The sequence below is a fragment of the Oncorhynchus kisutch genome, linkage group LG11 (genome assembly GCF_002021735.2).
Source record: "Oncorhynchus kisutch isolate 150728-3 linkage group LG11, Okis_V2, whole genome shotgun sequence".
Lineage (NCBI taxonomy): Eukaryota > Metazoa > Chordata > Actinopteri > Salmoniformes > Salmonidae > Oncorhynchus > Oncorhynchus kisutch.
The window spans coordinates 75,331,897-75,358,439 of record NC_034184.2 but is presented as its reverse complement, the minus strand read 5'-3'; the positions used below and the strand labels follow the sequence as shown (position 1 = coordinate 75,358,439).

Below are 26,543 nucleotides of genomic sequence, written 5' to 3'. Positions count from 1 at the left end.
GTTTGATGTTGGAGGTCATTAGCAAGAGACTGCTTTATTATGAGCTATTTATAGCCTATCTGCTGTATGGGCCATGCCAGGGATAATGAGAACCATGAATTGACACAGAGTCATTATCTGTGACTAAAGAGGTGTGTGTGTGTGTGACTGAAGATGTACCATGGGCGGGGACAGTATCATTACAGCCCAACTTCAGAGATATTTATACTGAACTGCCAGAATGAACTTGGTGACAGAACATGAATCTCCGTCTTCTCTCATGTAACGGCTTTACTGTACTGGTGGTGTACGTACAACACTGTGGTGACATCTGGTGGTTGATTACATCTTACGCTGTGTTCAAAACAACTGGGAACTCTGGTGTCTTTCTAGCCTGAAGATCACTGACGTCATGACTTGGCCTAGTCCCCCACGTCTCCCCCCGCCCCCCCAGACTTCCCAGTTGTCTTGAAAGCACCATTATATTCATGGATGTAAAAGAACTGGATAGGTGGATGCCAGATGGCTCCTTGTAAGTAATTAACAGCTATCTGGTACATTATTAGCTGTCTGCACACAGAACTTTCCAGTGTCAGACACAAACACGTCATACAGACTCAGACAACTTTATTGCTCCAATCAAATCACAACAGTATTACAATCGTTCAGTTCTCACAGATGTTCCTCGTCAGTTTATCAGGGCTTGGATCGGTATCTGTTCCTCACGGAGTGGAGGCAGAGAAGACGAGAAGGAGAGGGAGAAAGGAGGTGAGAGAAATGAACTACCATTGCTTGTCTCTTTTCCTATGATAACATAACGACTTGCAGTCTGGTGTCTCATTATTTTATCTATCAAAGTGCAACAAGTGCTACAATAACATCTGGGTCAGAGGTCATACATTAACAGATGGGAGCATTAGAAACAGAGAGACTTGGTTTAACCCAAAACCACTCTCACACACACACCCTTAGCCTGGGGTGGCCAACCCTGGTTCTGAAGTGTTCTAGGGTGTGAAAACTTAGTAAGTATCAGCATGAACACCACAGATCCAGCTAAGGAATGTCTTGGTGACTGATTGAATCAGGTGTGTTAGTGCTAGACTGGAACAGTCTGCCCTAAGCCATACACCTCCCACCTACAGCCCCTCAGTATCAGGAGAACACATCAATATAAAACTACATACTATACTCTATACATACCAGTGACAGAGAGTCAGAAGAGACGGACTGGTTTGGAATGCTGCTACAGACTGAACTCTGAACTACAAGGTCATGACCTCTCATATTGTGCGTTTAGAGACAACTAACGAGGGAATGAGAAGAGGGACGGAGGAGGAGTAGACTTTCACCCAGGGGTTGGTGTTGCAGAGGGTAGGAAGGGCTGTGTAGCTGATAGACTGCACAGTAGTTTGGTTCGTGTGTGTGTGCGCGTGTGTGAGTCTAGCTGACAGACTTCAGTTTGACCCAGGGGTTGGTCCCGCGGACCTCCATGGGCAGATCGTTGGCAAAGATGTGGTTACAGAGCTCGTCCAATGGTGGCTCAGGGTCAGAGATGGCAAACTGGGCTGCGTCCTCGATCACCTTCCTGATGTCTACATCTATCTCCTGTATGGAGAAAGGAAGGACAGAAAGAAGGAGGCAAGGAGGGAAACCATTTGAGTAATTGGACCACCTGTGTGTGTGTGTGGATGCGTGTCGGTGAAGGTGTGTGTGTACCTTGATCTCCTCCACAGAAGCCATGTTGTTGGACAGCATGCGTTCCTTCAGCATGGTGATGGGGTCACTCTTACTGCGCACTTCCTGGATCTCCTCACGTGAGCGGTAGCTACAGGAAGTTACATCACACACAGGAAGAGGACTTAGACATGATTAGCAAGGTTCTGCACCAGCCCTTGGTTGATGAGAGAGAGACAGAGAGAGAGACAGACCTGGAACGGAAGCAGTGCTCTTCCCAAACCAACACTGCACTACACTAAGAGGGGAAAGGGGGGGGGGGGTAAACTAGGGAGTGGCAACACAAGGAGGTGGCAGGGCTAAAAACAGAATAGAGAGGGAGGGAGAGAGATGGGAGATGTGGTGAGGAGTGAGGGGGCGGGGAGAGACAGGGTGCTCAGTTGACGAACACATGGTCAGGGGTCAAAGGTCAGAGATCATGTCTCACCTAACCCCGGGGTCGCTCATGCTGTGTCCATGGTAACGGTAGGTCTCCAGCTCCATCACAATAGGACCCTGCCAAGGAGGTTTCAAAAGCAAGACATTCAACGAGCTAGCCAACCCCACCATGATACTGCAGAATAGCCTGATCAGGGATTTCTACTGTAGCAGAGGATCTTCCTATATCTATGCTGTTTGGCCTGCAGCAGACCAGGAGTGCAAGGCCAGTTACAACTGTACTAGAGTCTCACAGACTGTCTCTATTCTGCTGGTCACTGAGCCTCCCTCTGTCAGGGAAGAGACACTGGTGGGATACTAGAATAGGATCAGTCCTCTGTGAGGGAAGAGACACTGGTGGGATACTAGAATAGGATCAGCCCTCTGTCAGGGAAGAGACACTGGTGGGATACTAGAATAGGATCAGCCCTCTGTCAGGGAAGAGACACTGGTGGGATACTAGAATAGGATCAGCCCTCTGTCAGGGAAGAGACACTGGTGGGATACTAGAATAGGATCAGTCCTCAGACATTAGATTGTCTGAGACAAAGTGATTCTTAACACTCTAAGCTCTTAAACCAGCTATCACTTTTTCATCTCTGCACCAATCAGGACTCCTCTTCTCCAGCTCTATAACCAATCATAGTTCACCTTCCCGGCTCTGCAGTAGTCTGCAGCAAACTTGATGGCCTCCCTCACACACAGCACGTCCATGCCATCCACCTACACCACAGGGACAGAGGTGTCAGTATAGCAAAGATACACTCATTGACTGTGTGTGTGTGTGTCCTACCTTGATTCCAGGTATATAGTCTCCTCTCTTGAAGTAGTCAGTGCTAGCAGAGGATCTCTCTACAGACGTCCCCATGCCAAACTTGTTGTTCTCACAGATGAAGATACACGGCAGCTTCCACAGAGCCGCCATGTTGAACGACTCAAAGATCTGGCCCTGATTGGACAAGAGCAGAGACGATGATGATGATTTAATAACTTCATTGTAACTGTTAGATAGACCTCACCTGGTTGGCTGCTCCGTCTCCGTACAGCGCCACGCACACCTGGTTGTTGCCCTGGTACTGACAGGCTAGTGCCACACCAGCACCCAATGGAACCTGTAGACACACACACTGCGAAAATGCATGTTCCCCTCTCGGTCTAGGTTTGTGTGTGAGAGAGTCTGACCTGTTCAGAGAGTTACCTGAGCCCCCACGATTCCATTCCCTCCATAGAAGTGTTTAGCGTACATGTGCATAGAACCACCTTTGCCCTTGGCCACACCTCCTCTACGACCTGAGAACAAGAGACAGAGAGAGAATAGAAATCTATGTCAGGTGGAAGGATCAGTTTATCTTCCTTAAATCCTGACTGTAACCATTAGGAGGAAATAGAAATCTGACCTTCGATCAGTTTCTAGGTGTGTCTCACCTGTGAGTTCAGCCATGATCTCTCTAACGCATACACCCCGTGTGAAAGTGTAGCCATGGGCGCGGTACGCTGTGATCAGGTGGTCTGTTGGGTTGATGCCCGCCTCGATGCCCATCGCACACGCCTCCTGTAACACAACCAACAACAGCTAGGAGAGAGAAGGGGAGTGTGTGTATGTTCCTTTCTCTCTTGCTGTGTGTGTGTTCTAATCTATATGTAATGTGTGTGTGTGTGTTCTAATCTATATGTAATGTGTGTGTGTGTGTTCTAATCTATATGTAATGTGTGTGTGTGTGTTCTAATCTATATGTAATGTGTGTGTGTGTTCTAATCTATATGTAATGTGTGTGTGTGTTCTAATCTATATGTAATGTGTGTGTGTGTTCTAATCTATATGTAATGTGTGTGTGTGTGTGTGTTCTAATCTATGTGTAATGTGTGTGTGTGTTCTAATTTATATGTAATGTGTGTGTGTGTTCTAATCTATATGTAATGTGTGTGTGTGTTCTAATCTATATGTAATGTGTGTGTGTGTTCTAATCTATATGTAATGTGTGTGTGTGTTCTAATCTATATGTAATGTGTGTGTGTGTGTGTGTTCTAATCTATATGTAATGTGTGTGTGTGTTCTAATCTATATGTAATGTGTGTGTGTGTTCTAATCTATATGTAATGTGTGTGTGTGTGTTCTAATCTATATGTAATGTGTGTGTGTGTTCTAATCTATATGTAATGTGTGTGTGTGTGTGGTTCTAATCTATATGTAATGTGTGTGTGGTGTGTGTTCTAATCTATATGTAATGTGTGTGTGTGTTCTAATCTAATGTAATGTGTGTGTGTTCTATCTATATGTAATGTGTGTGTTTCTAATCTATATGTAATGTGTGTGTGTTCTAATCTATATGTAATGTGTGTGTGTGTGTGTGTTCTAATCTATATGTAATGTGTGTGTGTGTGTTCTAATCTATATGTAATGTGTGTGTGTGTGTGTTCTAATCTATATGTAATGTGTGTGTGTTCTAATCTATATGTAATGTGTGTGTGTTCTAATCTATATGTAATGTGTGTGTGTTCTAATCTATATGTAATGTGTGTGTGTGTGTGTGTTCTAATCTATATGTAATGTGTGTGTGTGTGTTCTAATCTATATGTAATGTGTGTGTGTGTGTGTTCTAATCTATATGTAATGTGTGTGTGTTCTAATCTATATGTAATGTGTGTGTGTGTGTTCTAATCTATATGTAATGTGTGTGTGTGTGTTCTAATCTATATGTAATGTGTGTGTGTGTGTGTGTTCTAATCTATATGTAATGTGTGTGTGTGTGTTCTAATCTATATGTAATGTGTGTGTGTGTGTTCTAATCTATATGTAATGTGTGTGTGTGTTCTAATCTATATGTAATGTGTGTGTGTTCTAATCTATATGTAATGTGTGTGTGTGTGGTTCTAATCTATATGTAATGTGTGTGTGTGTGTGTTCTAATCTATATGTAATGTGTGTGTGTGTGTGTGTTCTAATCTATATGTAATGTGTGTGTGTGTGTGTGTTCTAATCTATATGTAATGCGTGTGTGTGTGTTCTAATCTATATGTAATGTGTGTGTGTGTGTTCTAATCTATATGTAATGTGGTGTGTGTGTTCTAATCTATATGTAATGTGTGTGTGTGTTCTAATCTATATGTAATGTGTGTGTGTGTTCTAATCTATATGTAATGTGTGTGTGTGTGTTCTAATCTATATGTAATGTGTGTGTGTGTGTTCTAATCTATATGTAATGTGTGTGTGTGTGTGTTCTAATCTATATGTAATGTGTGTGTGTGTGTTCTAATCTATATGTAATGTGTGTGTGTGTTCTAATCTATATGTAATGTGTGTGTGTGTGTTCTAATCTATATGTAATGTGTGTGTGTGTGTGTTCTAATCTATATGTAATGTGTGTGTGTGTGTTCTAATCTATATGTAATGTGTGTGTGTGTGTTCTAATCTATATGTAATGGTGTGTGTGTGTGTTCTAATCTATATGTAATGTGTGTGTGTGTGTTCTAATCTATATGTTAATGTGTGTGTTGTTTCTAATCTATATGTAATGTGTGTGGTGTGGTGTTGTTCTAATCTATATTTAATGTGTGTGTGTGTTCTAATCTATATGTAATGTGTTGTGTGTGTGTGTTCTAATCTATATGTAATGTGTGTGTGTGTGTGTTCTAATCTATATGTAATGTGTGGTGTGTGTGTTCTAATCTATATGTAATGTGTGTGTGTGTTCTAATCTATATGTAATGTGTGCGTGGTGGTGTGTTCTAATCTATATGTAATGTGTGTGTGTGTTCTAATCTATATGTAATGTGTGTGTGTGTGTGGTTCTAATCTATATGTAATGTGGTGTGTGTGTTCTAATCTATTATGTAATGTGTGTGTGTGTGTTCTAATCTATATGTAATGTGTGTGTGTGTGTGTGTGTTCTAATCTATATGTAATGTGTGTGTGTGTTCTAATCTATATGTAATGTGTGTGTGTGTTCTAATCTATATGTAATGTGTGTGTGTGTGTTTTCTAATCTATATGTAATGTGTGTGTGTGTTCTAATCTATATGTAATGTGTGTGTGTGTGTGTGTTCTAATCTATATGTAATGTGTGTGTGTGTTCTAATCTATATGTAATGTGTGTGTGTGTGTTCTAATCTATATGTAATGTGTGTGTGTGTTCTAATCTATATGTAATGTGTGTGTGGTTTCTAATCTATATGTAATGTGTGTGTGGTGTGTTCTAATCTATATGTAATGTGTGTGTGTGTTCTAATCTATATGTAATGTTGTGTGGGTGTTCTAATCTATATGTAATGTGTGTGTGTTCTAATCTATATGTAATGTGTGTGGTGTGTGTCTAATCTATATGTAATGTGTGTGTGTGTGTTCTAAATCTATAGTAATGTGATGTGTGTGTTCTAATCTATATGTAATGTGTGTGTGGTGTTCTAATCTATATGTAATGTGTGTTGTGTGTGTGTGTTCTAATCTATATGTAAGCTGTGTGTGTTCTAATCTATATGCTAATGTGTGTGTGTGTTCTAATCTAGTGTTGTGTGTGTTCTAATCTATATGTAATGTGTGTGTGTGTGTTCTAATCTATATGTAATGTGTGTGTGTGTGTGTTCTAATCTATATGTAATGCGTGTGTGTGTTTCTAATCTATATGTAATGTGTGTGTGTGTTCTAATCTATATGTAATGTGTGTGTGTGTTCTAATCTATATGTAATGTGTGTGTGTGTGTGTGTTCTAATCTATATGTAATGCGTGTGTGTGTTCTAATCTATATGTAATGTGTGTGTGTGTGTGTGTTCTAATCTATATGTAATGTGTGTGTGTGTGTGTGTTCTAATCTATATGTAATGTGTGTGTGTTCTAATCTATATGTAATGTGTGTGTGTGTGTGTTCTAATCTATATGTAATGTGTGTGTGTGTGTTCTAATCTATATGTAATGTGTGTGTGTGTGTGTTCTAATCTATATGTAATGTGTGTGTGTGTGTGTGTTCTAATCTATATGTAATGCGTGTGTGTGTGTTCTAATCTATATGTAATGTGTGTGTGTGTGTGTTCTAATCTATATGTAATGTGTGTGTGTGTTCTAATCTATATGTAATGTGTGTGTGTGTTCTAATCTATATGTAATGTGTGTATGTGTGTGTTCTAATCTATATGTAATGTGTGTGTGTGTGTGTTCTAATCTATATGTAATGTGTGTGTGTGTGTGTGTGTGTGTGTGTGTGTGTGTGTGTGTGTGTGTGTGTGTGTGTGTGTGTGTGTGTGTGGTGACCTGTCCGTCGTAGAGGTGGCAGAAGCCTCTGATGATCTTCTGCTTGTACAGCTGGTCAGCCTTCAGCTCCATGCGTCTCATGGTCTGCATGGTCCTGTAGTACTGGAGGCCCTGTTCTCTGGTCAACACCGCTGTCTCAGAGGGGCCCGCCTCCAGACGGTGCAGCTCACACTTCTATTGGACAGCACAGGGAAGGAAGGGAGACAGGCAGCTCAACCAATCAACCAGATAAGTTTGATGAGGATGTTTCCATTTCATTCTGCATCTCCGGCTTGTTCAGCAGGGTATGATAGAAGTGTGTTGTGTAGAAGAGACATGTCCAGGAGAAATCTATTCAGTACGTGTCAAATGCATTTGTTTTGTGTGTATGTGGACTCACCTTGATGTCAAAACTGGCCTGTGGGGTGAAGTCAGTGAAGAAGCGTGTGGACAACACCATCCTGGCCCCCTGCAGAGAGAGAGAGCATGACAGGAGAGCTACACACACACACACACACACACACACACACACAGGAAAATCCAATGGCCCCACCCCCGAAGGCTAAATCCAGCCCTGGGCCACAGTGTGAAAGGAGGACTGGGGGTTCTGCAGAAGGAACGTGGCTGAGGTTCAGGTTGCTCTGTTTGGATCCGAATGGCTGGTTCTAACTAGGTCTGGGTGATTTGGTACTAACTGGTGGTTGTCGGGGTGTTGCTGGGGTCGGTCGGCGAGGTTAAATCGACGTGTTTGGACAGGCCAATCAGCAGCTGGTTGGGAACAGAGGAGCCACCCAATTAGACCAGAGCACAGCCAGAGGAGTCTGACACCTGAACTCTAGATCTCTACCACCACAACAGCGCACCACCCACTGACACAGCGCACCACCCACTGACACAGCGCACCACCCACTGACACAGCGCACCACCCACTGACACAGCACACCACCCACTGACACAGCACACCACCCACTGACACAGCACACCACCCACTGACACAGCGCACCACCCACTGACACAGCACACCACCCACTGACACAGCGCACCCCCCACTGACACAGCACACCACCCACTGACACAGCGCACCACCCACTGACACATCACACCACCCACTGACACAGCGCACCCCCCACTGACACAGCACACCACCCACTGACACAGCACACCACCCACTGACACAGCACACCAAAGAGAGTCAGGGCAGGACCTCTATTAGTACACACAGAGGCTGCCAACACTAGGCTATGTTCTATATGAGCTGTGTTTTGTTCAAGGTCTTATAGGCTAGAGCAGGCCTACAGGCTAGAGCAGGTCTACAGGCTAGAGCAGGTCTTATAGGCTAGAGCAGGTCTTATAGGCTAGAGCAGGTCTTATAGGCTAGAGCAGGCCTACAGGCTAGAGCAGGTCTTACAGGCTAGAGCAGGTCTTACAGGCTAGAGCAGGTCTTATATGCTAGAGCAGGTCTTATAGGCTAGAGCAGGTCTTATAGGCTAGAGCAGGTCTTATAGGCTAGAGCAGGTCTTATAGGCTAGAGCAGGCCTACAGGCTAGAGCAGGTCTTATAGGCTAGAGCAGGTCTTATAGGCTAGAGCAGGTCTTATAGGCTAGAGCAGGCCTACAGGCTAGAGCAGGTCTACAGGCTAGAGCAGGTCTTATAGGCTAGAGCAGGTCTTATAGGCTAGAGCAGGCCTACAGGCTAGAGCAGGTCTTACAGGCTAGAGCAGGTCTTACAGGCTAGAGCAGGTCTTATAGGCTAGAGCAGGTCCTATAGGCTAGAGCAGGTCTTATAGGCTAGAGCAGGTCTTACAGGCTAGAGCAGGTCTTATAGGCTAGAGCAGGTCTTATAGGCTAGAGCAGGCCTACAGGCTAGAGCAGGTCTTATAGGCTAGAGCAGGTCTTATAGGCTAGAGCAGGTCTTATAGGCTAGAGCAGGTCTTACAGGCTAGAGCAGGCCTACAGGCTAGAGCAGGTCTTACAGGCTAGAGCAGGTCTTATATGCTAGAGCAGGTCTTATAGGCTAGAGCAGGTCTTATATGCTAGAGCAGGTCTTATAGGCTAGAGCAGGTCTTATAGGCTAGAGCAGGTCTTATAGGCTAGAGCAGGCCTACAGGCTAGAGCAGGTCTTATAGGCTAGAGCAGGTCTTATAGGCTAGAGCAGGTCTTATAGGCTAGAGCAGGCCTACAGGCTAGAGCAGGTCTTATAGGCTAGAGCAGGTCTTATAGGCTAGAGCAGGTCTTACAGGCTAGAGCAGGTCTTATAGCCTAGAGCAGGTCTTATAGGCTAGAGCAGGTCTTATAGGCTAGAGCAGGCCTACAGGCTAGAGCAGGTCTTATAGGCTAGAGCAGGTCTTATAGGCTAGAGCAGGTCTTACAGGCTAGAGCAGGTCTTACAGGCTAGAGCAGGTCTTATAGGCTAGAGCAGGCCTACAGGCTAGAGCAGGTCTTATAGGCTAGAGCAGGTCTTATAGGCTAGAGCAGGTCTTATAGGCTAGAGCAGGTCTTATAGGCTAGAGCAGGCCTACAGGCTAGAGCAGGTCTTATAGGCTAGAGCAGGTCTTATAGGCTAGAGCAGGTCTTACAGGCTAGAGCAGGTCTTATAGCCTAGAGCAGGTCTTATAGGCTAGAGCAGGTCTTATAGGCTAGAGCAGGCCTACAGGCTAGAGCAGGTCTTATAGGCTAGAGCAGGTCTTATAGGCTAGAGCAGGTCTTATAAGCTAGAGCAGGCCTACAGGCTAGAGCAGGTCTTATAGGCTAGAGCAGGTCTTACAGGCTAGAGCAGGTCTTATAGGCTAGAGCAGGCCTACAGGCTAGAGCAGGTCTTATAGGCTAGAGCAGGTCTTACAGGCTAGAGCAGGTCTTATAGCCTAGAGCAGGTCTTATAGGCTAGAGCAGGTCTTATAGCCTAGAGCAGGTCTTATAGGCTAGAGCAGGTCTTATAGCCTAGAGCAGGTCTTATAGCCTAGAGCAGGTCTTATAGGCTAGAGCAGGTCTACAGGCTAGAGCAGGTCTTATAGGCTAGAGCAGGTCTTATAGGCTAGAGCAGGTCTTATAGGCTAGAGTAGGTCTTATAGGCTAGAGCAGGCCTACAGGCTAGAGCAGGTCTTATAGGCTAGAGCAGGTCTTATAGGCTAGAGCAGGTCTTACAGGCTAGAGCAGGTCTTATAGCCTAGAGCAGGTCTTATAGGCTAGAGCAGGTCTTATAGGCTAGAGCAGGCCTACAGGCTAGAGCAGGTCTTATAGGCTAGAGCAGGTCTTATAGGCTAGAGCAGGTCTTACAGGCTAGAGCAGGTCTTACAGGCTAGAGCAGGTCTTATAGGCTAGAGCAGGCCTACAGGCTAGAGCAGGTCTTATAGGCTAGAGCAGGTCTTATAGGCTAGAGCAGGTCTTATAGGCTAGAGCAGGCCTACAGGCTAGAGCAGGTCTTATAGGCTAGAGCAGGTCTTATAGGCTAGAGCAGGTTTTACAGGCTAGAGCAGGTCTTATAGCCTAGAGCAGGTCTTATAGGCTAGAGCAGGTCTTATAGGCTAGAGCAGGCCTACAGGCTAGAGCAGGTCTTATAGGCTAGAGCAGGTCTTATAGGCTAGAGCAGGTCTTATAAGCTAGAGCAGGCCTACAGGCTAGAGCAGGTCTTATAGGCTAGAGCAGGTCTTATAGGCTAGAGCAGGTCTTATAGGCTAGAGTAGGCCTACAGGCTAGAGCAGGTCTTATAGGCTAGAGCAGGTCTTATAGGCTAGAGCAGGTCTTATAGGCTAGAGCAGGCCTACAGGCTAGAGCAGGTCTTATAGGCTAGAGCAGGTCTTACAGGCTAGAGCAGGTCTTATAGGCTAGAGCAGGCCTACAGGCTAGAGCAGGTCTTATAGGCTAGAGCAGGTCTTACAGGCTAGAGCAGGTCTTATAGCCTAGAGCAGGTCTTATAGGCTAGAGCAGGTCTTATAGCCTAGAGCAGGTCTTATAGGCTAGAGCAGGTCTTATAGCCTAGAGCAGGTCTTATAGCCTAGAGCAGGTCTTATAGGCTAGAGCAGGTCTTATAGGCTAGAGCAGGTCTTATAGGCTAGAGCAGGCCTACAGGCTAGAGCAGGTCTTATAGGCTAGAGCAGGTCTTATAGGCTAGAGCAGGTCTTACAGGCTAGAGCAGGTCTTATAGGCTAGAGCAGGTCTTATAGGCTAGAGCAGGTCTTATAGGCTAGAGCAGGCCTACAGGCTAGAGCAGGTCTTATAGGCTAGAGCAGGTCTTACAGGCTAGAGCAGGTCTTATAGGCTAGAGCAGGCCTACAGGCTAGAGCAGGTCTTATAGGCTAGAGCAGGTCTTACAGGCTAGAGCAGGTCTTATAGCCTAGAGCAGGTCTTATAGGCTAGAGCAGGTCTTATAGCCTAGAGCAGGTCTTATAGCCTAGAGCAGGTCTTATAGCCTAGAGCAGGTCTTATAGGCTAGAGCAGGTCTTATAGGCTAGAGCAGGCCTACAGGCTAGAGCAGGTCTTATAGGCTAGAGCAGGTCTTATAGGCTAGAGCAGGTCTTACAGGCTAGAGCAGGTCTTATAGGCTAGAGCAGGTCTTATAGGCTAGAGCAGGTCTTATAGCCTAGAGCAGGTCTTATAGGCTAGAGCAGGTCTTATAGGCTAGAGCAGGTCTTATAGGCTAGAGCAGGCCTACAGGCTAGAGCAGGTCTTATAGGCTAGAGCAGGTCTTATAGGCTAGAGCAGGTCTTACAGGCTAGAGCAGGTCTTATAGGCTAGAGCAGGTCTTATAGCCTAGAGCAGGTCTTATAGGCTAGAGCAGGTCTTATAGGCTAGAGCAGGTCTTATAGGCTAGAGCAGGCCTACAGGCTAGAGCAGGTCTTATAGGCTAGAGCAGGTCTTACAGGCTAGAGCAGGTCTTATAGGCTAGAGCAGGCCTACAGGCTAGAGCAGGTCTTATAGGCTAGAGCAGGTCTTACAGGCTAGAGCAGGTCTTATAGGCTAGAGCAGGCCTACAGGCTAGAGCAGGTCTTATAGGCTAGAGCAGGTCTTACAGGCTAGAGCAGGTCTTATAGCCTAGAGCAGGTCTTATAGGCTAGAGCAGGTCTTATAGCCTAGAGCAGGTCTTATAGGCTAGAGCAGGTCTTATAGGCTAGAGCAGGTCTTATAGGCTAGAGCAGATCTTATAGGCTAGAGCAGGTCTTATAGGCTAGAGCAGGTCTTATAGGCTAGAGCAGGTCTTATAGGCTAGAGCAGGTCTTATAGGCTAGAGCAGGTCTTATAGGCTAGAGCAGGTCTTATAGGCTAGAGCATGTCTTACTGGCTAGAGCAGGCCTACAGGACAGCAGAGCTATGAGCTCCTTACTTCTGACACGGTTTGGGCTCCCTACAAGAAAGCCAGGGAGAGAGAGGGTGGAGAGAAGGGAGGGGGGGGGTCAATAATACTTCATCTTTAAAACGCTATAGAGGAACCGATCTTAAAAGGAACCTAAAAGCACAGTCCCTAGGGCCTAGTATCTTTGTAACCATGAAAGTTGTGCTGATAAGTTCAGGGTGAGAGAATGAGGCTGAGCGGGTGTGCTGAAGTTCAGAAAGCGCATTACAGAGGAAAGTCTATAGACCATAGACCATCACTAGCCTACACTAGCCTATAGACCATCACTAGCCTACACTCCTTCATATACTGTCAATGCTACGTACCAACATCAGAGGGCCACCATGCGTCAAACATAAATTGTAGATGGCGCAGGTACAACGAAGTGTTCATAAAACATTTCTATTGGTGTATTTGCCCAAGACATTAGTGATCATTGTCCAGTGTTAGAGATGTGAGAATACAAAAATATAAGCCTTGTGTCGTCACAAAGAGGAACTTTAAAAACGTCCGTTAACACAGGCTTTTTTTTTTTACATCATCTTTATTTTAGTGACCTTGATTGCATTTCAGCTGTCCCTGAACCTGATGTAGCTTTGAGCCCCTTTGCATATGTCTTCAATACTATTGTGGATAATCATGCTCCCTTCAAAAAATGAAGAGTTAAAAAGGTAGATCGAATGGCTGGTACATTCCGGAATTTTTAGAAGTCATTCTTAAGAGATGATGCTTCGGTCAAGGCCAGGAACACAGGCTTAGGCCCGGACTGGCAAGCATAAAGCAACTGAGGAATTGTTGTGTATGACAAATAAGGAAGGCTAAATCGATTATTATGTAACACATCTTTTGGATTGTAATGGAACCTGCAAAATTCTGGAAAACTGTTAAATACCTGAAGGGTTCTACTTCCTCCCCTCTGCCACAAAACAAGTGTATTCAGACAATGGTCTCATTATGGGGAAAAATGCCTTCATTGATGCATTTAATCACCATTTTATTTCAGCGGGCTCTCTCTTTGAAATAACTTCTAAGCCTATTCACAATGATATTGGATTGGATGCTAATAGGAGAAACTTGCTGAATGATCAGAGAAGTTAGTCAAAGTTTTCCTTTAGGCTATTTACAGACAAATAAGTCCTGGATGCTTTGCTAGCAATAGACAACAAGAAATTCACAGGGGGCCGACCAATTGGACCCCGGTCTGCTTAAATGTGCAGTGCACATCATTGTTAGCTCAATAACCTCAACATTTTAAAAATTTAACATTGTTATCGGGAAATATTCCAAGAGTATGTAAATCATCTGTTGTGCTGGCACTCCATAGGACGGGACAGTAGTGATCTTAATCATTATCGCCCCATTTCATCGCTTCATAGTCTGGCTAGGATTCTTGAATCCTTGGTAAATGTACAACTTCCTCTTTATCTGAGAAATGTATTTAGAATGTAAACCAATCAGGGTTCAGGCCTGGGCATAGCACTATTACAGCAACCACGTTAGTTGTTAATGATCTAGTCAATGCTTTACACACTAAAATTAAATGTGTTGCTTTGTTTGCGGACCTGTCAAAAGCTTTTGATACTGTTGATCATTTATTGACCAAATTGTCCTCGGTAGGTCTGAGCCCTGACGCCTGTTCATGGTTTCATGATCATCTTAGTGACAGAACTCAGTCTATCGTGATTAATGGGGTTAAGTCTGAATTTCTTGATGTACATAAAGGTGTACCACAGGGGTAAATTATAGCTATGCAGGAATCCCTCGCCTACAGGCAAAACTAAATAGATGTTGTTTTCAAACTCTCGCAAGAATGTTTCAGATGAACTACTCGTTCACTCAGATGGTTCACCAATCGAACGTGTTCCCACACATAAATACTTAGGCATTTGTATTGATGTGGATTTGACGTTTATAAAACCTATAGGTGATCTGGTTAAGAACCTAAGTTTTAAAGTTGTCTTTTTCTACAGAAACAGATCATTCATTTCTCTAAGAAGGAAGCAGATTATTCAGTCAGCCTTATCTGTTCTTGATTATGGTGATATTATTTATCAAAGTGCAGCTGCTACAACTCTTAAACCATTGGATGCCATCTACCATAGTGCCCTTCATTTTGTTACAGGTTTGACACTAACCACTAAATCCTGTATCAAAAGGTTGGCTGGACATTCCTAAAGACCTGCAGATCTCTACATTTCTCCCTTTGTGTTTACAAGGCCCTACTTCAGAAACTTCTGTCTTATCTAACTTTGCTGTTGAAGCGTAGACACCTGAGTTGCCTAACCCACAGGATTGGTTAACTACCGAGCTAGATACATCTGCTTTTATACTTTACAAAAATAAACGCAGCATGCAAGAATTACAAAGATGTTACTGAGTTAAAGTTCATGAGGAAATCAGTCAATTTGTAAAAAGATTCATTATGCCCTAATCTATGGATTTGACATGACTGGGAATACAGACACAGTGGGGGAGAACAAGTATTTGAGACACTGCCGATTTTGCAGGTTTTCCTACTTACAAAGCAAGTAGAGGTCTGTAATTTTTATCATAGGTACACTTCAACTGTGAGAGACAGAATCTAAAACAAAAATTCAGAAAATCACATTGTATGATTTTTAAGTAATTAATTTGCATTTTATTTATAAAAAATTACAGACCTCTACATGCTTTGTAAGTAGGAAAACCTGCAAAATTGGCAGTGTACTTGTTCTCCCCACTGACTGTATGCATCTGTTGGTCACAGATACCTTTAAAAACAAAATTGGCCACACAATGGGACTCAGGATCTCGTCACGCTATTTCTGTGCATTCAAATTGCCTTCAATAAAATACAATTGTGTTTGCTATCCATAGCTTAGGCTTGCCCATACCATAACCCCACCATGGGGCAATCTGTTAACAACGTTGACATCAGCAAACCACTCGCCAACACGACGCCATACACGTGGTCTGCGGTTGAGGCCGTTTGGATGTACTGCCAAATGCTCTAAAACTACATTGGAGGCAGCTTATGGTAGATAAATGAACACTCAGTTATCTGGCAACAACTTTGGTGGATGTTCCTGCAGTCAGCATGCCAATTGCACGCTCCCTCAACTTGAGACATCTGTGTTGTGTTACAAAACTGCACATTTTAGAATGACCTTTTATTGTCCCCAGCACAAGGTGCACCTGTGTAATGATCATGCTGTTTAATCAGCTTCTTGATATGCCACACCTGTCAGTAGGATGGATTGTTTTGGCAAAGGAGAAATGCTCATTAACAGGTATGTAAACAAATGTGATTTTTTTGTTTGTTGAGCGAAATAAGCTTTTGTATATATGGATCTTTCATTTCCTTTCAGCTCATGAAACACGGGACCAACACTTTAGATGTTGCGTTCAGCGTAGTTTTAATGCACCGTATTGCTGGAACAAAATTCAAAATACAATTAATCTTGATGTACTGGTGCCATTTCGAGGCAATTTGAAGTATTGATTATGGACTTATTTGTGGAGCAATGCAACTGTTTTTCTGGGTGATTTGTGCTTCCCATGACTGTTTTTGTATTTTAATTACACACACACACACACACACACACACACACACACACACACACACACAGTCAAAAGTTCTGACACCTACTCATTCAAGGGTTTTTCTTTATTTTACTATTTTCTACATTGTAGAATAATAGTGAAGACATCAAAACTATGAAATACCACATATGGAATCATGTAGTAAACAAAACAGTGTTAAACAAATCACTACCTCTTGAAGCTGGTTGAGAGAATGCCAAGAGTTTGCAAAGCTGTCATCAAGGCAAAAGGTGGCTACTTTGAATAATCTCAAATATAAAATATATTTAGATTTGTTTGCAATTTTTTGGTTACTACATGATTGCATATATGTTCTTTCATAGTCTTGACGTCTTCACTATTATTCTACAATGTAGAAAACAAATTTAAAAAGCAGAATGAGTAGTGTATAATGTGTATATTTATGTTGCATATACAGGGCGCATTTGTAAAAGAGGCCTAGTTCTCAATATGTTTTCCCTAAAAAAGCCAGTGCACCTGTTCCCTTTGTCCCTGTACTTCCTAATCAACTTTTAGGAAATAAAAATAAGACTGCAAAACTCGTGGCTCCCTAGTGGCGCAGTGATTTAAGGCACTGCATCTCAGTGCTTGAGGCGTCACTACACAAACACCCGGGATCGAATCTAGGCTGTGTCACAACCTGCCCTGATTGGGAATCTCATATGGACTGGTCGTGTAAATAATAATTTGTTTTTAACTGGCTTGCCTAGTTAAATGAAACATAAATAAATTATCCAGCTACATCTATGATCGAATTTTATCTGGCCGAATAGAACAAATGCATGGACACGCTGTCATCAATGCAAGCGCCGAACAACAATGATTTGGACATTGTGTTTTTCAGTTGGGGCTGTGAGTGACCATGTTAACGTGCCGACATCTACAAGGTCAGCACTGCTATCTGGGACTGAAGCTACTAGCAACCTCTCATCTGGCAAATTTCGTCAGCTAGCTGGCTTGCTATCTCATAGTGAAATCACCTAGCTAGCTTTCAGCACCATGGACAGCGGCACGTACGTACCACATTCTTGCTGGCGTTGCCAAGTCGGTACACGTTTGAGATGAGGGTCAACATCTTTTGCATGCTACTGGACACTTCGTTGTAGCATCAGTACAGAAGAGCCGATTTAGCTAGCTAACGGATTAAAGTCGACAACAAATATCAGCTGACACTTTCGTGGTGTGTCGGGTGGCCAACTAAAACTATCACGGGGTTGGCCAAGACAGGGTGCAATGAATGACATTGTGATAATCAAGTTTGGGTGCAGCCCTGCACAACGTTCAACCGAATTCTCATTGTTCAATATGTAGGTCTATTCTAAAACTGCTTGCAATGTTGTTGTTTTTATTGCCTGGCTGTATCTTTAAAGTGTTCTAACATTTTTGCTGCTCTGCCAGCATGGGAAAAAGCAAATGTCCAGCTACTGTCTGTGTGCTTTCGCTCGACCTACCCTGGATTTGTTTTTGTGGAGATGACGTCCCGGACGCTTTCAACCATTTATTCACATATTTTATACTTCTGTAACTCGTTGCCCACCTGTCCCTGGCTGTCCCCTGCACCTGAGCAAGGTAAAGAGCGCGTCCCACCACGTGATTTACCTGCACACTGCTATAATAAGCAACTGCCTGCTCATCATGTTGCTGTATTTATTCACTTTTAGTCCTCACATGCTTACATGAGACACAGAGACAGAGACAGAGAATGAGAGAGAGAGAACGAGCGAGAGATGAGAGAATGACTGGTAATAGAGAGATGGGTGGTACAACTAGAAAGTGTTAGTAATTATTACAGTTCATGTCTCACCCTCTCGTACCTCAGTCTCTAAGCTTGCTCCAGACTGGATGGAGACTTCAATAGTTGATAGACAGTTTAAAACAGCTCAGTCTGTCTGACTTGTGAGTCCCTCAGTCTACCACTGGGCTGATGGTTTCAGCTCATCTCAGTCAAGACCAGAGACCCAGACAACATTTCTGAAAGTTGTGTTATGGTCCGAGAATTCCCTATCCCTATACAGTTCAGTAAAAGTGTGTGTGTGTGTGTGTGTCCTGCAGTGCGTTTGTCTGTCCCACTGAGGGGATAGCGTTCAGTGAGCATGGGGAAGAGTTCAGAGTCGTCGAACCCGAGGTGGTCGCCTGCTCTACAGACCCAGTTCACACAGCTGGCCTGGTATACGAGCTCTGATCCCTGACCTCTCACCCCTTACCCCGCTTTACATATTGATAGATTTTCGGAAGCAGGGTGGGCTTGGACTAATGAAAATCCCTCTTCTCTCTGACATTACAATCCAGATTGCCAAAGACTATTGAGTCTACATGGAGGACCTGGGACACACTCAGGTAGGGCTCACACACACACAAATATCTGTTTGCAGTACCTGTGTGACTCATTTCAAGTCATCCGGTCTCGTCTTGTCCCTACTCCTCTCTTCTCATCTCATCTCCAGGGGTGTGTTCATCATAGACAGTGTAGGTGTTCTGAGACATGTGACCCTGAATGACCTCCCAGTAGGACATTCTGTAGACGAGACCTCGCGTCTGGTCCAGGCTTTGAAACACAACCTCACACAGTGGTGTAAAGTACTTTTTTGGAGTATCTATACTTTACTATTTACTATTTATATTTGACAACTTTTACTTCATTACATTCCTAAAGAAAATAATGTACTTTTTCCCTGACACCCAAAAGTACTTGTTATTTTGAATACTTAGTTGGACAGGAAAATGGTCCAATTCACGCACTTATCAGGACAACATCCCTGGTCATCTGTACTGCCTCTGATCTGGCAGACTCACTAAACAGACAACATCCCTGGTCATCTGTACTGCCTCTGATCTGGCAGACTCACTAAACAGACAACATCCCTGGTCATCCGTACTGCCTCTGATCTGGCAGACTCACTAAACAGACAACATCCCTGGTCATCCGTACTGCCTCCGATCTGGCAGACTCACTAATCAGACAACATCCCTGGTCATCCGTACTGCCTCTGATCTGGCAGACTCACTAATCACACATGCTTCATGTGTAAATGATGTCTGAGTGTTGGAGTGTGCCCCTGGCTTTCCATAAACAAACAAAAAAACATTTAAACATTTTGCCATCTGGTTTGCTTAATAAGGAATTTGAAATGATTTATACTTTTGATACTTTAGTATATTTAAAACCAAATACAATTTTTACTTTTACTCAAGTAGTATTTTACTGGGTGACTTTCACGTGAATAATTTTCTTGTTGAGGTATCTTTACGTTTACTCAAGTATGACAATTGGGTACTTTTTCCACCACTGCCGACACACATGACAGGCAGTATTGACGCCAGTGCATGTTTATGCATCTCTCTCGTTGCAGTGTGTCCAGCAGGATAGACACCAGGAGGTGACGCAGTAAGTAATGTCTACCATAATACCACATGATGTTACTAATCAGTCCTGTACCCAATACTAACAGAGGGATGTTTTATCCAATCACTGAAAAGCCTGTTGGCCAAAGCAGGAGCTGTGAGTGACAACCCCAACACCTGGTAAAAGCGACACTCAACAGCTGACCAACCAATCAGATCTAGTCTCAGCTGTTGATTAACCAAAACAGTCCAATTGACAGTTTTAAAATATATCTTTTTTTTATTTAAAAAATGTAAAAGCTGATAAATCGGATACCTGTAACTTTTACAACCACAAGATGGTGATCAAACTCCTCACACACTTGTCAGAGAAATCAAATCATACTGCAGTTTATAGAAGGAATCAATTTAATTAGAGCTCCTAGCACTCAAGGTGCAGAAACCCTACTGTTATTGTAAACAGAGATGACAGCTGCAGACCCGTTGATGGCTCTACACTTTAGGGATAGAACTTCTGGACTGTTTGAGTTTTGTAAAAACATTAAACATGCTATGCACCGTTTATGGAGCACTGTGCTGCTCCAGCCGTGTGCTAAGAGGAACCCCAAATGCTGCTTGAATTGAATCTATATTTATCTAATCCTGGATAGACTGATGCTTGTCTCTCCCTAGATTATCCCAGATCCCAGGGGTTAAAGCAACAAAGAATCTCTGAAACTTAAATCAACCTCAGATCGATTGTCTGTGACTAAGTTAACTTCCACCTTTCATGTAAAAAGAAGTCATGACCATCATGCTGTTAGGGAAAGAGGATCATTTTGTAAATGCATTAAACCACGAATTTGACCAATTTCAGTCCCATTGATTCGGGTTTCCGGGGTCCTCCTGGGGATCTTTTTTTTTTTTTAATCTCAGTTCTGCGGACCACCCTCCAAAAAAGGACATTCTACTCCAAAATGGGTTCAAATAAAATGTAGACATCTAAAAAATAATTTCAACCTCCAGAAATGAGCCCAATAAGATATTGGTAAAATTGTCAAATTATTTTAATATATCGGACCATGCATATAAGGAAAGGGGGTACTTAGTCAGTTGCACAACTGAATGCATTCAACTGAAATGTGTTTTCCGCATTTAACCCAATTCCTCTGAATCAGTGATGTGCAGGGGGCTGCATAAAATCGATGTCCACAGCACCCGGGAGCAGTTGTCAGGGGTTAACTGGGCAGAACAGCTGATTTCTCCACCTTGCCAACTCTGGGATTCTAACCAGAGACCTTTTGGCTACTGGCCCAAACCGCTAGGCTACGTGCCGCCCTTAAACAATGTATAGCCTATACATGGTCTATATTATAAGATATTCCATTAGCACTAAGCATTATCACCTGTAGCCAACCAATGCAGCATGGTGACTATAAATACATAGGCTGAAGCATGGGGCTTGTCCATCTGCATTTACTCCATTGGACACAACATCCTGATTGGTATTATGATTATTCACTCGTGCAATTGTAGGAGTATCGAAATAAACTTGTTGTCAATGGAAAGCTTGGATCCCCCTCTTTTTTTTAAAGGCCAAAACTGCTTTCAAACATGTTTTCCCCGTGATTGCATTAAGAATAGTTGTGTATTGACTGCTTGCACACAAAACGGCAAAGAGCAGTAACAACATAACAGTAAATTCGAGAAAAATGGCCTAAGTGTTTTTGCTGTCCAGGCAAATATGTTAAGGTAGAAACAGTAATAATGCACTGATGCATTCTCTTATAAATTAAGAAACTTTATACACAAACCATGACCACTGATCAGACCTATGACCACTAAAATGCTTATACAGCCCTCTGCCTTTGTATGACCTTAAACATCTTTATGAGTAATACAAAAGTAAAGTGCATTATCTACAATCTAAATGTGATTATCAACTTTTTGTTTTTCTGTTTGAGAGTTCTAACTACAATCCAACTGTATTTAATGGTTTTATGTAGTTGAGTTGTTTTTAATGTTGTATTGTAGTAGGCCTAACCCTCAATGCATTTCCTTTTTAGATAAAACTATACTAATATTCACATCACCAAATAATTGATTAAAACATACTGTTGTGCAATGAAGGTCTACAGTAGCCTCAACTGCCCACTGTAGGGTAGCACCATGGTGTAGCCGGAGGACAGCTAGCTTCCGTCCTCCTCTGGGTACATTGACTTTAATACAAAACATAGGAGGCTCATGGTTCTCACCCCCTTCCATAGACTTATACAGTAATTATGGAGGACGTCCAACCTATCAGAGCACATGCAGCATGAACTGACACGTCCACCCAATCAAAGGATCAGAGAATGAATCTAGTACTGAAAGCATAAGCTAATGATAGCTAGCATAAAACAGCATAAAATGTGGTAGTTGACTCAGAAAAACAGTTTAACCAATTAATTTCTTCCAAAATTAAGGATAAGCAGGAGACAGCACTAGCTTTATTTCGTAGTATATTTTATTTATTTTACCTTTATTTAAGCAGGCAAGTTAGTTAAGAACAAATTCTTATTTTCAATGACGGCCTAGGAACAGTGGGTTAACTGCCTGTTCAGGGGCAGAACGACAGATTTGTACCTTGTCAGCTTGGGGATATGAACTTGCAACCTTTCGGTTACTAGTCCAAACGCTCTAACCACTAGGCTACTCTGCCGCCCCGGAATATAATTTCACTTAGCTAGTGTCAAATGCAGCTAGCTAGTTTAGCCTACTTAAAACACCAGGCTCTGTTTGAGGGATGTTAGCTAGCTGGCTATTGTCGTGGAAATTTCCTCTATTTACCAAATCATGGGAGCAAACCACACACACAAGTCAGAGTTAGTTATCAAAGTCCATCTTTAATTATATAAGCTCTATAGCATTTTGACTTTCAACAGTTCAGTATCTCTAATGAAAAGTTGAGAGTCCCCCCACAACGGCAAAATGGGATCCTTTATAGCAAAGATACACAGGATAAAACAGCATCGGCATAATTCATTGTTCAGCTTTGTCTCCTCTCTCAAACTCAGAACCATAAACCAATCCTCCAAATCAACAGGCATATATCAAATTGTCATTTAGATACAACCAACTCTAAATACAACCAAACCTGGACAAGCTCACGGAGAGGAGTGAGGCTATAGGTTAAGATAAAAGGGAGCATGAAAATGATTCCAGACACTGCCACCCTCCTTTCCCCACTAGAAAAAGGTAGGGAGTAAAAGATATGTTTACACATGATGACACTTTGACCTCTCCCCTCTCTGCGGCCCATGCAACTTAGTCTCGACATAGAACAGATAACTGCAACCCCGCCACAGCATTATACAAAAATACCATTCTGATGAGAAGTAACTTACACACATTTGACATCACACATCCAGACAAGCTGTTACACACAAATTCTGAATCTTCCAGAACACTATGTTAGCTAGCTGGCTATCCAACGCTGGAACTCTTCCAAGTCAAGGTTAGCTTTTGGCTTTATTAATTTATTGCCACCGGGGCCTGCTGGTGTTACTGCTAAACTGATTGAGGCTGACTACACGGTCCTGCATGATTGAAGGTTTGGCTTGGAAAGGTTTGTTTGCCTGGTCACAGACAGCTGATGGGTTCTGCAAGTGAAGGGAAAAGCTGAGGAGGAGAGCGCATAGATCAATGCGAGAAGGGATTACACACACGTTTGGATGTGGATGTGGCTATGAAAATGAAATGTTTGCGTGTGATCAAGGGTGTATTCATTGCGGCGATTCTGTTAAAACATTTATTGAATGGAAGCAAACAGAACGGGGATAAACATACCTGACTTTGCCCAATAGAAACTCTCGTTAATGACTAATGATTCCACCCTATATCAGCTAGATGCAGGCAAGAGTCTGCAGGGCGGTATTGAATGTGTACCTTGATTACTCAATTCTACCTGTGCACCTACGTTGTAAATTTTTAATTCATAGGCTAGGTTGTAGCAACCTCATGATGGGTATAGGGATAATTAGACTATCATGTAGTAGACTAAACTGATCTGTTACATTGAGCTGGGTGAATGGAATATGAATGACGGTCATCCAATATGTTGTAATGGCAATAAGGTCATGTTCATAAAAAAAAAATCCTCCCTCATCTAAAAACGTCTCCGACCGCAGTTGGTTTCATTGTAACCCTAAAATGATGAATGTGTGAACTGGTCATCTTTTGGGCTAACCTCAAGAATAATATTTCCCAAGTTGAAGGACCAGACATGAAATGTGTTTAGAATATTTGAGGAAATGGATGTGAGAGAGGATTCAGTGGGGAAGAATGGACTGGAAGTCAAGGGCTGTAGATGAATGATCCCAAAGGGGGGGGGGGGGTCTCTGTAGTGTTTGGATTGGAGCGCAGGTAGACATCAGTCAGGCCATGGTAAGAGAACTCCAAGTTACCCTGGAGGTGAAGTGAGTTGTTCTGGAGTGCAGGTGCTGAATGTTTGGCGGTATAGCTGAAGTCGTACAGGCATATGGACGAGATGTCCACTGAGTGAGCCAACCTTAGACCCCAGGAAAGCAAGCAGAAGCAACTGTGACAAGGAAAAAAACTCCTTAGGGAGACAATCCTGTTTTGGCTGGTTGGGTAGGATACTGGGCATGAGGTAGATGGTGTCTGAAATGAGGCAGAGACTGGAGGACTGTGCCTGAATTAATGCAGGTTCAGAGAGATGCACATATTGTGAGCTGTCCTGTTGTCAGAATGGATGTAGGACCAGCAGCCAAGGAGTTGTACAATGTGGTCTTGGACACCATGTTAGGATGCCATGGAAGCGGCAAATTGGTCAGCATTTGTTTCAGATGGGAATGGAACCATTGTTGAGAGGTGACGGAACCAGAGTTGGTGATTAATAGTGGATTGGATGGATAGGCATGTTGAGCTTGTCTGAGCTGCAGGAAGTAGGTGAGTGGTTCTTAAGGGCAGCCAAAAGAGGTAAACTTGTGTGGTTCTGCCAAACAAAATGTTTTTCCAGTTTTGCTGTGTTTAATGGTGAAGGGATCTCTAGCGAGGATGGCGGCGTCAGACATGCTGGGATGACAAGGGTTGTAGATAGCGATGAGGTGATAAACTCTGAAAATCACAGGAATCCCCAAATAATGGCAAAAGAAACATTGATTATAACATGGAAGAGTCTGCAATGGAGAAAGACCACAGCATCTAGATGTGAAGTGTAATGGGCTTGGGACGAGTGGGGGGGGTTTTGGTGCATTGGAGGCCCTTGAGGAGAAGGGTGACCCAGTAAGCAACTTGAGACAGAAGTTGATCCCGGCCAGGTACATCCAGATGGAGGATGTCCGCATGGAGATAAATGAGCTGGCATGGGTGACAAAGGCAGACATGGTAATCAAGTCATTGAAGGGAAAAAGGAAGGTAATAGATGGTATGGAAACACGAAGAGTCTCCAGGCTTTCCAGTAAGAGGACAGTGTACTTGGTGCAATGGCTGAATAGGATGGAGTGGCGTGACTGGGAGATGAGGCAAAGGAATGAATCGGTCACGGGAAGGTCATCATGGAGTAAAGGAGGGACTGGGGTTGGTAGGGGGTTCTGCATACGAGGCCTGGCGCCTGAGGCGGGACAGAAAAATCAGCGATTGAGTTACATTGGCCGGGTACATATGCAGCTCTGAGAAGGAACGAATGGGTGATAGATTGCCAGGTTAGATGTCTTAGGAAACTCATGATTAGGAGGGAATAAGAACGGCCCTTGTTAATGATAAGTACCACGGAAGGTTGTCAGAATGGATGAGTACGGTCTTTCTGTACCATTTGTTCCCCCAGGAAGAAGCGGCTATGACAATTGGGTACAACTTGAACAGGCGGGTGGAAGGGGCTGCAGGAGAGACGACAAGTTCGGGAGGCCATGGGGCAGTAAACCAACAGCCGCTGTAGAAACTCCATACCCGGTGGAAGGGGTAGCGGTGAACAGCTGTACATCTTCGGGATGTACAGCTGACAAGACAGACATGGAATAAGGCGATGTCGTGCCAAGGCCTGAGCTCAGCGAGGCATGAGGGGTCAAAAACCACAGTGTGAGGCAAGGAAGGCACCGAAGCAGCCAGTGAGAGGTGGGACAAGGAGCGGCCTTGAAGAATAATCCTGGTGGCATAATTCAGGTGGGTGAAGTTTATTGCAGTGGGGAGATTCCAAGTAATTGGACAGTAGGGAAATGGACTGAAGCTTGTTGAGCGGCAGGGAGGCCTGAAAGGAGTTTGAGTCAAGTAGAGGGGCCTTAAATCTTCTCCTCAGAGGGGTACGCCAAGGCGGCTGAAGGTGTAGAGGCCCCGGGCTGGAGGAGATGAATGGGCACCAATAGTGAGGAAACTGTCAAGGAGAACAGAAGGAAGCCGGTTTACATTCAGTAAAATCCAACATAGGGCCTCAGCTAAGGAGTTGAATATTTGAGGGCTGCTCTTACATCCAAAAGTCAGGCGGACAGAGAAGTATTACCGCCTCTCCCAGCAGACTCCGAAGAGATGCCAGGTGTTGGGATGGAGGGACACCACCTTGAAGGTGGAGATGTCAGCCTCATCAAGGCAGGCTCCACGGCCAGCAAGTTTAATGAGAGCGATGGCATGGTTGGCCCGTGACGTACTACAAGGGGAAGGCAGGACTGGGGATGAGGCTGTTGACACTGGGTAGGTGGTAGGTGGAGAATGGGAGGGAGGAGAATGGGCCAATCATAAATCCCTGCTTCACCTTGGCCAGGAGGGAGGAGACTACTTCTGTCTTGTCAAGTGCAGAACGGAGGTTTGAGCAGATGTGAAGAGTGCAAGGAGTGGAGACCGGGAGAAAACCCAATTCAGGCCATCACACAAAAATGGGGCAAAAGGAGGTGTCAGGGTGAAGGTCCAAGTCTGTGGCTGTGATATTGATGGAGGTGGCAAGGTTGGTCAGCAGTCAGCAGTCATTTATCA

At 43.7% G+C, this 26,543-nt stretch overlaps 1 protein-coding gene across 4 annotated transcripts in view; it reads right to left on the bottom strand.

Moving 5' to 3' along the window:
- Nucleotides 1-589: 589 nt before the first annotated feature.
- The window catches only part of LOC109898999 (pyruvate dehydrogenase E1 component subunit alpha, mitochondrial-like), a 39,272-nt gene continuing 13,318 nt past the window's right edge, over nucleotides 590-26,543 (bottom strand). Inside the window, exons 1-11 of one of the 4 annotated variants that reach the window (XM_031835125.1) lie at nucleotides 17,281-17,456; nucleotides 7,753-7,821; nucleotides 7,374-7,547; nucleotides 3,556-3,682; nucleotides 3,329-3,420; nucleotides 3,150-3,257; nucleotides 2,924-3,079; nucleotides 2,782-2,853; nucleotides 2,141-2,208; nucleotides 1,696-1,804; nucleotides 590-1,584 (exon numbers count right to left, since the gene is read on the bottom strand). In XM_031835125.1, coding sequence (XP_031690985.1) covers nucleotides 1,420-1,584; nucleotides 1,696-1,804; nucleotides 2,141-2,208; nucleotides 2,782-2,853; nucleotides 2,924-3,079; nucleotides 3,150-3,257; nucleotides 3,329-3,420; nucleotides 3,556-3,682; nucleotides 7,374-7,547; nucleotides 7,753-7,821; nucleotides 17,281-17,343 — 1,203 coding nt within the window. In that variant the 5' untranslated portion in view covers nucleotides 17,344-17,456 and the 3' untranslated portion in view covers nucleotides 590-1,419. Of the gene's footprint in view, nucleotides 1,585-1,695; nucleotides 1,805-2,140; nucleotides 2,209-2,781; nucleotides 2,854-2,923; nucleotides 3,080-3,149; nucleotides 3,258-3,328; nucleotides 3,421-3,555; nucleotides 3,683-7,373; nucleotides 7,548-7,752; nucleotides 7,822-17,280; nucleotides 17,457-26,543 lie in introns of those variants that run through there. The other 3 variants (XM_020494036.2, XM_031835126.1, XM_031835127.1) reach the window with 3 other exon arrangements.